General features: G+C 39.9%; 1 protein-coding gene across 1 annotated transcript in view; it reads left to right on the forward strand.

Moving 5' to 3' along the window:
• The window catches only part of acat2 (acetyl-CoA acetyltransferase 2), a 50,834-nt gene extending 37,484 nt beyond the window's left edge, over positions 1 to 13,350 (forward strand). Inside the window, exons 8-9 of the mRNA XM_069932163.1 lie at positions 2,345 to 2,455; positions 11,066 to 13,350. Of these exons, the coding sequence (XP_069788264.1) occupies positions 2,345 to 2,455; positions 11,066 to 11,236 (282 nt within the window). The 3' untranslated portion in view covers positions 11,237 to 13,350. The remainder of the gene's footprint in view (positions 1 to 2,344; positions 2,456 to 11,065) is intronic.
• Positions 13,351 to 14,685: the final 1,335 nt, after the last annotated feature.

Consider the following 14,685-nt stretch of genomic DNA (forward strand, 5'->3'; position numbering starts at 1 on the left):
GTTGAAAGTTTGTCCAAAATTAATGTTATAATGGACAGGGAGGAAGGTTATGAAGGAATGGGGGAGAAGAGGGATCTCGGATTCTTAGCAGTGTGGAGCACGGGTCTATAAATCCCTCAAGGTTGCCACACAAGTTGGTAGGTGCACATGTCATGTTCCTTCTCTATAAATCTCAGGTTAGACCACACTAAGAGTACTGCATTTAGTTCTAGTCACCTCACTACAGGAAGGATACAGGTGCTTTAGAGAAGTACAGAGGAGATTTACCAGGATGTTGCCTTGATTGGAGAGCGTGTCCTGTAAAGCAAAATTGACAATGTTAGGGCCTTTCTCTTTGGAGTGACAAAAGATGAGAGGTGACTTAATAGAGGTATATAAGATTATGAGGGGCATAGATAGGTGGACAGCCAGCATCTTTTTTTCCCCAAGGTGACAATATCAAATACCAGAGGACACCTGCTTAAAGTGCGTGGAGGAAAGTTTAGGGGAGATGTCAGGTGTAAGTGGTGGATGGTTGGAATGCATTGCCAGGAGTAGTGGTGGAAGCTGATATAATAGTGACATTCAAAAGACTCTTAGATTGGCACATGGATGTGAGAAAAATAGAGAGTTATGGGTGTGTCAAATCAGATCAGATATTATTTATTGTCATGTATAATAAAACAAAAATGTAATGTCACAAAGTTGCCTTTAGTCTACCATATAACAGACAAAGATTTTCCATTAGCATTTGCATTGTCTGACACCCCTTTCGCTCAGAGAAACAGAAAGAAATTATAGAATTCCTGCCGAGTCGCCGAGTGTCCGTGGCAAGAAGAATGAGATCAATAGGTAAGCACAACATTGTGGGCCAAAGGGCCTGTATTGTGCTATAATGTTCTATGTTATCTAGGATCTAGATGGTTTGGGATGTGGGCCAAGGAATGGCAGATGGAATTTAATTTTGACAAATGTAAGGTCTTACCTTTGGGTAAAGCAGGGCAGGACTTACACAGTGATGGGAAATGTCCTGGAGTATGTATAGATCAGAGAGACTTGGGGCTACTGGTATATAATGCTATGAATGTGGCAACCTAGGTAGTCAGTGGTGAAGAAGGCAATTGGCAATCAGAGTATTGAGTGCATCATGTTACAATTCTATAGCACAATTGGAACTACACTGCCTTGTAGTTGCCTGGCTTGTCCTTACTGCCCTTTTTAAATACCAGTACATTATCCAACCTCCGGTCTTTTAGCACTTCAAACCTGAGACCAAAGATGAAGCAAAATCTTCTTTAGCCCACAAGGTGCAAGGATTCATTTCATCAGGCCCTAGTGATATGTCCACTTTAATAGGCTCGAAGATTACCAACACCTCCTGGTGCTTCTAAAATGGTTCATCACTTCACCACCTGATTCCTCCAATTCCTTGGCTTCCATGATCTGAGCCCAGTGACTATAACTCCATTAGTTTTTAAATAGTTATGGAGAAAAATGAGACTGGTCCACAAGATAAAATGTTAATTTAGGTCAAGACTGGTTTTAGGCATGAACTTGCAGAAGTTGAATGGGAGAAGATGTTTACAAGTAAGGGAATAGCTGGAAAGTGGAATATTTTTAAAGGAGACAGCAAAAGTCCATGCAGGGCATGTTTCTATTAGGGTGAAAGGCAAGGCTGGTAAGTGTAAGGACTCCTGGTTGATGAGAGATATTGAGGCTCTGGTCAGGAAAAAGGAGTCTTACAATAGATTTAAGGAGCCTGGGTCATGCGAATCCCTTGATGAATACAGAAAGAGTAGAAGCATAGTTAAGAGAGAAATAGGGAGGGCAAAAAGAGAACATGAGATGGGCAAGATAAAGGAGAATCCCAAGAGATTCTACAGGTATATTAAAAGGGTGGCTAGGGAGAGATTTGATCCCATTAATGATCAACAAGTCTGTCTTTGTGTGGATCCACAGGAGACGGGCGAGATTTTGAATGAATATTTCTCAATAGTCTTCACTGTGGTGCAGATCATGGAAGCCAAGGAATTGGAGGAATCAAGTGGTGAAGTGATGAACCATTTTAGAAGCACCAGGAGGTGTTGGTAATCTTCGAGCCTATTAAAGTGGACATATCACTAGGGTCTGATGAAATGAATCCTTGCACCTTGTGGGCTAAAGAAGATTTTACTTCATCTTTGGTCTCAGGTTTGAAGTGCTAAAAGACCGGAGGTTGGATAATGTACTGGTATTTAAAAAGGGCAGTGATCTTTTCGTCTGTCAGCTGAGAGCATTTCCAGCACTCAGAGGAAGACAGTTTGTTGAAGATCACTGGGTTTGATTTGGTTTGCCAAACTTGCTGAACTGTTAAATAATCCACCAGGTGAAGAAGGCAGACTGGAATCTGGATAAAGTCGACCTATTCGAAATCAATGAAGCTTTTGCTGCACAGTCGGTGGCTGTGGTCAAAGAGTTGGGTTTGAACCCAGACAAGGTGAGTCATCGATACTAACATCCTCTCAAAGTTAAACAGCAAAAAAGCTAGCCCTTCAGCCCAACCAGTCCATTTGGTCACATTAGGTTCATATCCATCTATTCCTTGCAACAGCTACATGGGTAGGAAAGGATTAGAGGGGTATCAGCCAAATGAAGGCAAATGGGACTAACTCAGGTAGGCAACTTAGTCAGCATGGATGAGTTGGGCTGAAAGACCTGGTTTCATGCTGTGTAACTCCATGACTCTACTTAAGTGCCTTTCTAAATGCAGTAATTGCATCCTGACTCTACCACCTCCTTTGGCAGCGAGTTCCAGGTATCACCCACTCTGTGTGTGAGAAAAATCCACTTGTCTGAATGACACAAGTAGGTGAGCTCAAAAAGCTCAACAAACCATGTCAAAGCAACCCAGCTAAGTGACCATCCACCACCCAAAATGGTCATTCCCTTCTTCATTCAACTGTTGATTGTTACTTGCCAAGCCCTGCACTGGTGCTCTGACATCTTACTGCAGAAAATTAAAATTAAAAAACTATAGATGCTAAAAATATGACATTACAGTGGATGGTTCTGTAAACACTGCAGCTCAAAGAATGGAGGAAGAAACAGATTGAAAGTCCCATATCAAAACCCCTTCATTAAACTGAGAAAGAGGGGAAAGATTAATTTGAAGTTTGCAGAAAGGTTGGGAAAGAATGAAAAGGACAAAGGCGATATATTTTCCGGGGTGAGGCCAGGGTTAACATGATGATAAAGTGCTGGGGAGGGGAGAAGGTAGCAGGAGAGACAGAGAAAGAGAAAAAAAAGCACAGTCAGGAATACAGGAAATGGTAATCACAGGGCCAGCTCCAGTGACCAGGTTCAATCCCGATATGCAATGCTATTTTTGTGGGGTTTGCACATTCTCCCTGTGACCATGTGGGTTTGCACCAGGTGCTCCAGTTCTTTCCCACAAGTGTGTGCTCAATGATAGGTTGACTGGCCACTGCAAATTGCCCCAAGGCTGGTGAGTAGTCTCAGAATCAGAGGGAGTTAGGGACATGTGACAGAGAATAGGCTACAAGGAAATACTTCAGGAAATGGGATTGCTCTAAAGCTGATATAGACCTTGATGGGTGAAATAGCCTCCTGTGCCATAAAGAATCTGCAAATTGAGACCTGAGCCAGTCTCACTGATGGGTAGCTATCTCAGACAGAAAGTTACCTGGAGCTGTTGAATTAAGTATTGAGTTCTGAAGGCTACACCTGCTCATGTAGAAGATAAAGTGTCTCTCTTCAAGTTAGTTAGACCTTGTTGTAACAGAACAGAGGTTGGAATGGGAGTAGGGTGAGGATTAAAGTATCAGGCAGCAGGAAGCTCAGAGTAGCTCAACAGACTAAGCACAAGTGCTCCACAAAGTGATTTCCTAATCTGTCTGCTTTCTCCAAAGTAGAAGTGACCACCTTAGATATTGAATTATTATACATGAAATCGGAAATAGTGCATGCGAGCCACTTCTTCACTTGGAAGGACTATTAGGTCTCTGGATGGTGGAAAGGGAAGAGGTGAAACCACGTGTTGGCTCCCCTTCAGTAGTGGGGGAAGTTCCTCACAATGGGGAGTGGTGGGTGGGTTGGAAGAACAAAAGCAACCATGTGAGTGATCAGTCCAAAATGCTGAACAGAGAAGGGAAGACAAGTCTGGTGGTAGAATCTTGTGGAGTTTGTAGGGGAAAGTAAGTATCAGGGGAACTTTGTCCAGGAGATGAAGGGGATGAGATGTAGGCCACGTCCCGATCCTCTGGATCAGGAAGCAGGAAGAATTTCAAAGGTCTTGGCATTGGAGCAAATGTGATGGAGTTGAGCATATGGAACAGAGTTGTCACTGGAGGCAGGGTGGGAGGGAGTATAGTTGTCACTTCTGAAGTCTTGGCTTGTAAATAGACCATCTGATGATGAGAGCAGGGTAGAAATTGGCAGCAAACGTGGTGGATTTTCAAGTTGTGCATGATTGTGGGAACCAGCAGCAAATCTGTCATCACTGTACCAGAGTTGGAGTGAAATGGCACTGTTTCATGTATCCTGCAGAAAGGCAGGCCAGTTATGGACCTATTATTTGCATAAAATGTATGGAGCTGGAAGGCTGCTTGACTAGACTAATGGTGGCACTCATGAAGTGGAAGGACCTCCGAACCATTCAGCTTCTCTCTCCACAGATGCTGCCTGATCTGCTGGGTGACCAAATATTCTCTGTTTTTATTTTACATTACTGCAGAAATAGGTCAATCTCAGAAATATGCTGCTCTCAGTGATAAGTCAGTCTGTCAGAATGCGCCCCCTTGAAAGCTCTTTGCCTGTGCTCAGTGCTTCTCTAATTTCCTCATTCTGCCATCAGACCTGCTATCAGGATCGAGTATCTGTTGCCCGCTGTCTTTACACCCACTTATGAACACTTGATTCCCCCCTCAACCTCCAGAGCTAGGTGGTAATGTCTAGCCAGAGCTGAGACTAGAGCAGTGAGCATCACACCACTCAGTTCATATTTGCCTTTATCCTTCAGGAAAGTTGTTTATTTTAACTTTAGCAAATATTTTAATTCACTATTTTGTACCTGTTTTCGGAGATTCCTGTAACCTCCACATTAGTTCCATCTAATCTATCTATTTATTTATTTATTTTTCAGATTTTATTTTAAAAAATTTTTAAAAACAAAATACAATCAAATAACAGCAAGACATTTTTAGATACATAAAGAAAAAAACCCTCCCAACCCTTCAACCTGCTCCCTTAAGAGCAGCCAAATACAAAAACAAAACAGAATATATAGAATATTTCAAAGTATTTTCAAATTCAAATAAGAAGACCACATATTAACAAAGAAGGAATAATTATCATGCAAGTTGCATGTAATTTTTTTCCAATGGAATACAAGCTCTTAATTCATTATGCCAACGTACTATATTAATCGCCACATTATCCTTCCAAGTACTAGCTACACATTTTCGTGCTACAGATAACACTAAATATACAAATGCAATTTGAAATTTATCCAACCCCAATCCCTTCAAAGAAACCATATAGCCCAACAAAAAAATCGATGGGTCTAATCTTAAATAATTTTTACAAGACCAATCTAATTCCTTCCCAAAATGGTTGTACTTTAACACAAGACCAAACAGCATGTAAAAAAGTTCCAGTACATAGTCCACATCGAAAACAAGAGTCCGAATTCCTCAACCCATATTTTTTCATTTTCTCTGGAGTCAAATATAACTGATGTAAAAAAATTATAATCGACCATTCCATATCTTACATTCATCAATTTACTTACACTGTCGTGACACATAACCTCCCAATTGTCTTCTGGAAAAATATAAGTTAAATCACTTTCCCATTTAAGCCTAGATTTCTCCCATTCCGGTTTATCCATACTATCTTGTAACAATTGATACATATCTGAAATATAACCTTTCTTTGGTATAGAGGAAATCAAAGACTCAAATTTCGTCAACATAGGTAAATTAATCTCTTTACCATAATTCTCTTTTATCAAAGCTCTGAGTTGATAGTACACAAATAAAGAATTTACAAATATATCAAATTTCTCCCTCAATTGATTAAAGGAAAGAAACTGTCCTTCAAAGCAATCCTGAACTATCTTTATACCCTTAGAATTCCATCTCTTTAAATGATTATTAAACATTGAAAAGGGAATAAATTGATTATGGTATAACAAAATTTGAATTGATAGTTTACCCTTTGACCTCTTGAACATGTGCTTTAATACCGGCATACTACATTCCCACAATAAATTCATATTCCATTTAAATATGAACTAATGTACCTGAACTTCAGAAATACAAGCTATTTCCACCTTCGACCAACTCGGAGGTTGGTCCATATCCATCAATCTACTTACAAATTTCAACTGAGCTGCTTCATAATAATTTTGAAAATGAGGTAATTAAAGACCACCCAATGCATATTTCCACGTAAGTTTATGTAAAGCTACTCATGCTAATTTCCCCTTCCATAAAAATTCCCGTACCACGCTATTCAAATCCTGAAAGAAACTCTTTGAAAGTAAACAAGGTATCAACTGAAACAAATATTGGATTTGAGAAAAAATATTCATTTTAATTCAATTTATTCGACCAATTAACGTTAATGGAAGATCTTTCCATTTAATCAAATCCATTTTTATCCTTTTTAATAAAGGAACATAATTTAATTTATATAAAGATTGGTAATCTGCATTTACTGTTACTCCCAAATATTTAATTCTATCTGACAATTTCAATTTTATAATATTTTTATATTCCAAATAATCTCCTTCCCCAACTGGTAATATTTCACTCTTATCCCAATTTACCTTATATCCAGATAACTCCCCAAATTTCAGCAAGTAATCTTGCAAATTTTTCAAAGACGCTCCGGTTCTGTCAAATAGACCAACACATCATCTGCAAATAAATTAATCTTATATTCATCATCTGCAATTCTCATCCCTTTAATCTTATCATTCTGTTGTATTGTCTGAGCTAACGGTTCAATCGCCAATGCAAACAAGGCTGGTGATAATGGACAACCTTGTCGAGTTGACTGCGTTAATTTAAATGGTAAAGAAATTTGACCATTTGTCACCACCCTAGCAATTGGGTTTTTATATAAAGCTTTAACCCAACCAATAAAATAGGGGCCAAAATTAAATTTCTCTCACACCTTAAATAAAAAATTCCATTCAAACCTATCAAAAGCATTTTCCGCATCCAGTGCAACGTAGATCCAGTTGCTGTCTAGATGCATTGACCAATGTAATCAATCTAAGAATGTTATCAGATGCATTTCTATTCTTAATAAAATCTGTTTGATCTACATGTATTAACTGAGGTAAATATTTAGCAAATCTATTCGCTAATACTTTTGCCATAATTTTATAATCTACATTCAGTAAAGAAATAGGCCTATACGAAGATACTTTCAATGGATCCCTATCTTTTTTTAAAATCACAGTCATTATAGCTCTCGAACAAGATTCTGGCAACACCTGATCCTCAGTTATTTGGTGTAGAATATCTCCAAATACCGAGAATAAATCTTCATAAAATACTTTATAAAATTCGGCTGAAAATCCATCATCCCCCAGTGACTTCCCACTCGGCATCTCTTGTATAGCTTCTTTAATCTCAAAATCTGTAAATGGAGCTTCTAATTCCCTAACCTCCTCCTCTCCTAAAACAGGTAAATTTAATTTAGATAAATAAGAATCAATAGAACCAGCTTCCTGCTTTCCCTCGGAAGTATATAATTGTTAATAAAATGAGTAAAACTGGTCGTTAATTTCCTGAGGTTTATAGGTAACTATTGAATTCTTTTTAACCGCATTAATAATTCACGATGTCTTCTGTTTTTAATTGCATGCTAAAACCTTATGAGCCCTCTCACTTAATTCATAATAACGTTGCTTAGATCGACTAATTAAATGCTCATACTGATAGGTTTGTAGTGTATTATAACGTAGTTTCAACTTCGCTAAAGCTGCCTTTTTATCTTCTGTAAGATTTTTCTGAAATCCCTTTTCCAACTCAAATTTGTTTCTCCAATGTTAAGCTTTCCGCCACATATTGTCTTTTAACTTTCGTAGTATAACTAATAATTTGCCCACACAAATATGCTTTCAAAGCGTCCCATAATACAAAAGTACTACTTACTGTATTAATATTCTCAGCCAAAAATAAAGCAATCTGTTCCTTAACAAAAGTAACAAATTCTGGTTTCTTTAATAGCATTTTATTAAGCCGCCATCTGTAAGACAATTGCACCACTTCCGGACTTGCACAAAAGAGATATGACCCGGCTTTTATGTTCGGTTTGGAGTACTCTACCTTGTAAATGTGCCGATACCAAAAAAAAATCTATTCTAGAAAATGAATCATGTCTAAATGAATGAAAGGAGAAATCTTTCTCTGTAGGATTTACTCTCCTCCAAATATCAATTAAATTCAAATCTTTCATCAAGGCCCCTAATTGTATTGCCATCTTTGATTTCCTTATACTTTTCGGAGTCCTATCCAACAAAGGATCTAAAACACAGTTAAAATCTCCTCCAACCAAAATATTTTCCTTGGCCTGATTTAACAAGAAAAAAGCCTCCGACATAAACCTTTCATCATCTACATGAGGTGCGTAAATATTTAACAAAGTCCATGATTCAGCAAAAATTTACAATTCAACCTCAAAACCCCCCCTGCATTACCTTCAAAGGATTCTAATTTGAACGGTAATTTCTTATGAATTAAGATCACTACACCTCTCGCCATGGAATTGAAAGAAGAAAATACATGACCAAACCAATCTCTCTTCAATTTCATATGTTCTTTTTCATTCAAATGTGTCTCTTGCAAAAAAGCAATATCGTCTTTCATTTTTTTTAATATAAGTTTACGCTTAATAGGATTATTCAATCCTTGGACATTAAAAGTTGCAAAGTTCAAATTAGACATTTCAGTAAAAATTCTACTATAAAATATTACTCCCCTTTCTAATTCCCTAAATATTCTAAACCTTCCCCCCTATATAAAAATACCACAAAAGCAAAAAAAACTTCCCCTCAGTAAACTACTAAAAACTAATAACTCCCTAAAAATCTGGGTGTGGTAAAACCCACTAGTGGCAGACGACTATCAGGTCTCAGTGTCATCCACCCCCCCACCCCCCCAATCACACTTTCACAAAGTAATTATTCAAATATATTCAACCCAGTGATTCCAATCCCAATGATTGTTCCGGGTCTTCAATATCAAGAAGACTTTGCGTCAATTCAACCTTCTTTCCATTATTTCCGTGTTTCCCATTCTTTCCATTTACCCTCCTTTTAGGCAATGATAATGGCGACCGACCATTTCCTCACAGATCTGGCAATGAATTAGCAAAAATTAATGCATCATGACCATTTTCAAAAAATTGAGACTGAAAATTTTCATTAAAAACTTTAAGTACAGCTGGGTAACGAAAGGAAAACTTTAGCTGAATTAAATTCTCAGCGCCTTCTAATAATTTCTTGACTCAAATCTGCATAGAAAAACGCTTATTTTGAACCATCATTGGAGTCTGATTTTGCCGTGCCTTCTGCACTGCAACTCATAATATCTTGATATTTCAAATAACGAATCAGAACTGCCCTCAGTGGTTGACCTGGAAATGTTTTTTTCCTCAAAGCTCTATGTGCTCGATCCAACTCTAGATCATCCGGAAAAAATTCCTTGCCCAGTACCTCAGGAATCCATTTCTTTAAAAATTTTACCGGATCTGAACCTTCTATATTTTCTGGAAGACCTACTATTTTTACATTATTTCTTCGACCTTGATTCTCTAATGAATCAATCTTCAGTAATTCCTTCTTTTGAATCCCCCAGTCCACAAAAGAGTCCTCCACTTTTTCCATTTTTTTCTCTGTTATGCTCTACTTGATTCTTACATTCAAAAAAAACTTGTTCAATTTAAAAAAAATTATCCTGTACAGTATCTACTGTTTTTATACATCTACTAACATCACTTTTAACTACAGTCATATCTTTCTTCACAGAAGTCATCTCTTCACACATATTATTCATTTTAGTTTTCACTTCCATAAATCCTTGGTTTATCTGTGTAAACATCTGCATTGACATGTTTTCCATTTGATGAGCAATCCCTTCCAATATTGTAAACACAGAATCCAGTCCAAGTTACATCACATCCCCTTGAGGCCTACCTTCTCTGGTCTCAGTCCCCATTTCTTCCTGTGTTAGTTCCAGTAATGTTGAGCTCTCTTCCTCCCCTAATCCAGTGGCTCCTCTTCCAGTGCGACTGCGGGTCTGGACACCCTTCGACAGCGCGCAGACCTCGTCAGCCCGCCATCTTTTGGGCTCCCCCACACCTTTTCCAATAACTCACACACCTACGACGCACCCCGCATGCCCGGCAAAGTCACCGACCGCGCAGGTGCGTCTTACCACGCTATACTGCGTGCCCCCGGACCGCCAGGCAGTACTGCGGGCTCGCGAGTCTGTCCTCGCTTGGCCAATCCGCCCGAGCTCGTCACTGAACCGGCGCCATCTTGCGAATGCACAATCGACGCCGGTGTAATACTTAGCCGAGCAAGAGTCCTCTGAGGCTTGGGAGCTCCAATCGACAACTCCATGGCTTCAACTTGGTAGGTAGGCCTCAATTCTTCAACACTTTTATAAGGTCATTTTGCAATTGAGCTTTTGATTTCTTCACGTTTGTAGCCATTTCAATCCTTCACTATTCCAAAGTCTGAAAATACTATTTTTGACCACTTTTACAAGTTTTAAATTCAAGTATTTATAAGTCTAACTGGGGGAAGGTGGAACTTCACGTCTTCCCTCTACGCCATCTCGCCACGCCCCCTTCCATCCAATTTATGAGCACATTCTAATTGCTCCAGCATAACCTTGAATGTAACATTAATATTTACAAGATGAAGAACCTGGCCTGAGGTGGTCTATTGCACTTAAAACCCAGATACATCGACTGAAAAGTCCATTCAAGTTCCAGGGGAAGGGAGCTTTCTCTTGCACAGCAACAGTGGTTATTGTTTGACCTGGGAACCATCCTCTTTCTGCAGGTGAACATCCAAGGAGGTGCCATTGCCTTAGGACACCCACTGGGAATGTCCGGTTGCCGCATCCTGGTCACTCTTCTACATGCATTGGAGCGAACAGGAGGAACTCGAGGAGTCGCAGCCCTGTGCATTGGTGGTGGCATGGGAATAGCCATGTGTGTAGAAAGACAATGAATCTAGCAGAAGACTTGTCTGCGTGGGCCCTGAGTGTCATTGAAGGGTGTGGGGCTTGACTGCAGACAGACTGCAACCTGCCATCAATCATTGGCATGGCCCAGAGGTGCTGGAGATGTTAGTGCAGATTCACACCCTTCGACAGGTAAAAGAGGTACATCCTCGAGGAGGAGATGCAAATGCAATCATAGTCTCGTTCAGCACAGAAACAGGGCCTTCAGCCTACCTTAACCGTGCCAACCATCTCATTGTCCAAAACTTGGTCTATAGCCTTTCATAACTTGCTGATTCCAAGTGCTTGGCATATATTTAGAACATAGAACATTACTTTGTATGAACCCTTCAGCCCACAATGTTATGCTAACCTATGTAAACCTATTCAACATTTTAATCCTTCCTTACCACATTCCCATAACCCTCTATTTTTCTTAAATCCATGTACCTATCTAAGAGTATTTTCAATGTTCCTATTATACCATCCTCCACCATTACCCCCGGCAGTGCATTCTAAGCACCCACTACTCTGTGTGAACAAATTTACCTCTGATATTTCCCCTAAACTTTCCTCCACTCACCTAAAGTAGATGTCCTCTCCAATGCAGTCAAGTTTTTCTGATTTGACTGTGCAGTGTTCAAATGTTTTATAAAATTGAGCCAAGATCTTCCAGCATTTACATCCAATACCCCAGCTAATGAAGGCAGCATCCTATGTGCCACACTTATCAAACCTTAATTCCATCTGCCATCTGTCTAATCTACCATCTGATCATATCATCCTATAAAACTATTTTCCTCACTATCAATAGCGTCACCAATTTTCATGTCATCTGCAGACTTACTAATCATATCTCCTGCATCTGTGTTGTTTATGTACATAACAAATAGTGAGGGTTCCAACATTAATCCCTGTGGTGATGCCTCACCAGACACTACAGGTTTACAATAACAAAACAACACTCTATCTCCTATTGCCACACCAGTTTTGGACCAAATTTTCCAAATTGACCTTGATCTCATAGGATCTAACCTTTTGGACCAAATCTTGTGATAGGACTTAATTCTGCACTCCCCTCAATATTACCTCTTAAAAAAACTCAAACAAATGAGGCAGACAGGATCTCCCACCATTAAATCCTAGCCAACCCCGATAATCCCTACCTTCCCAAAGGTAGATTAATGCTATCCTTAAGCAGTCAGAGAGACCTATTAGAGCATCTGTTTTGAATCTGCCACTGTCTGCAAAGAATTTGTAAGTTACCCCCCATGGCTTTGGGGTTTTCCTCTAGGTGCTCCAGTTTCCTCCCACCGTACAAAGATACACAAATTAGACGGTTAATTGACTACATGGGTGTAATTGCATGATGTGGCCTCGTGGGCTGGAAGGGCCTGTTGCTGTGCTCCATCTCTAAATTAAATGAACTTCTCAACACTGATGTCGGACTAATTATCCTGTAATTACTAACCGACTTATACCTGCTGCTTTTCTTGAATAAAGCCACAATACTTGCTGTCTGGCTTCTCACCTGTGGCCAGTGAAAATGTAAATATCTCCATCAAGGCCCCAGCAATCTCTTCTCTTGCCTCAAACAGCAGCCTGGGAGTCATCTTATTTGTCACTGGGGATTTACCCAACGTTATATCTGCCAAGACATTCAAATGTTTTTAATATGAACATGATCTAGAGTTTCACCATCCCAGCTAAAATCTCCACAGCGATGTCATTCATTTAAGAACTTGACCTCATAGAACACTGCAGCAAATAAATAGGCCCTTTGGCCCATCAAGTCTGTGCTGAACTATAATTCTGCCTCGTCCCATTAACTTGCACCCAGACCACGTCCCTCCATATCCCCCCATCCATGTACATACCTAATTTTTTGTAAATGTTGAAATGGAGCTGGAAGCTCTGCATGAAAGACGTTCCCCCAATGTTCTATTTAAACATTTCACCTTTCACCCTTAACCTATATCCTCTAGTTTTTGTCTCACATAATCTAAATGGAAAAAAGCTTGTTTGTATTCACTGTATCTATATTCCTCATAAATATGTATACCTCTATCAAATCTCCCCACATTTTCTGAGGCTCCAGGGAATAAAGTCCTGACCTGTTTAATCTTTCCCTGTTACTGAGTTCCTGAAGTCCTGGCAACATCCTTGTAAATTTTGTCCATCTTTCAACTGTAGTGACTGCAACAATCTCAAATAGTCAGGCTCCTTGGATTAATGTAGATGTAATTTAGTCTTCCAGTCCTCTCTCGTGTCTAACCATGACCATGTCTGCTCTGCATTCTGGTCTGATCTGATTTATCTTCTATATATGATTGAAGCTCACCCTGCCAGATTAGTTTCAAACCTCCCAATAACAAGAGCAAACATCCCAGCAAAGACATTGGGCCCACTCCAGCTCAGATGCAATTCCTCTTGTACGGACTGCCCTACTCCATAATGTTCCCTGGAAATCTGAAGCTCTTGCCTGTAACCCACAGTTCATCTGAGCTTTCTTATTATTCCTCTATTAAGAGGCACCATAAATAATCTAAAGATCACAGTTTCAACCATTGCACTCTTGAACTAATAACTAACTCCATACATTTATGTTACAGATTCTCATCTCCTTTTCTGCCAGCAATGTTAGTACTGATGTGTATCAGAACTATTGGCTGCTCTCCCTCCCTCTCCATCTGCTCCAACATATCCCCAACCCTTGCACCATTTGAAAGACTCGCTCCATTTACAGTCAAGCCTCTCTCAGTAAACCTTTTCTTCCCCTGCTGTGCAGCAGGGCCAAACATGGTGCCACCAGTTTGGTATTCTCTGCAGTGAGACTATCCCCTGCCCTTTCCACAATTTGTTTAGATGGGAATGATGACAGGGGTCTCCTGCCAGCACCGATTGTCCTTCCTGGTTGTTAATCACTGCTCATCACCTTCTAGATGTTGCTTGCAGAGTGGCCAGCTCACTAAGTGAGCCATCCACAATGTTCCCAGGTGTTCCAGAGTGAATCCATCCACAGTTCCAACTATGTTCTGTGGATCAGTCAGGTGCTGCAGCTGGACACATGTCCTCCACACATGGTCATTAGAAGTCTCCCTGATATTCCAGGTCCAAGTTCTCCTGCCGTACCCTTGGACTCAGTGATGAAATAACCCTCCCTTGATTTAGAGTATTGATCTTGTGAGGGACTCTCCTCTAACTTAAGCACCAGCTACTGCAATCTAAAACTCCTAAAGGGTAGAAAATACCTCCCTGGTTGATGCTGACCAGTCACCCTGCTTATGTCTGTGTGGAACCCGTGCTGGTTTCTCTGTCTCAAACAGTTTACAGAGATGAACCTCAGTTAACAAGATTGTACTTACAATTACAGAGGTTGGGGGAGCTCCCCCCTCAGGAATCTTAGCTGAAAACCACCCTGATATGATTCAACTGTAAAACAAAACAATTATCTTAG

Source organism: Narcine bancroftii, chromosome 4, assembly GCF_036971445.1.
Source record: "Narcine bancroftii isolate sNarBan1 chromosome 4, sNarBan1.hap1, whole genome shotgun sequence".
Classification (NCBI taxonomy): domain Eukaryota; kingdom Metazoa; phylum Chordata; class Chondrichthyes; order Torpediniformes; family Narcinidae; genus Narcine; species Narcine bancroftii.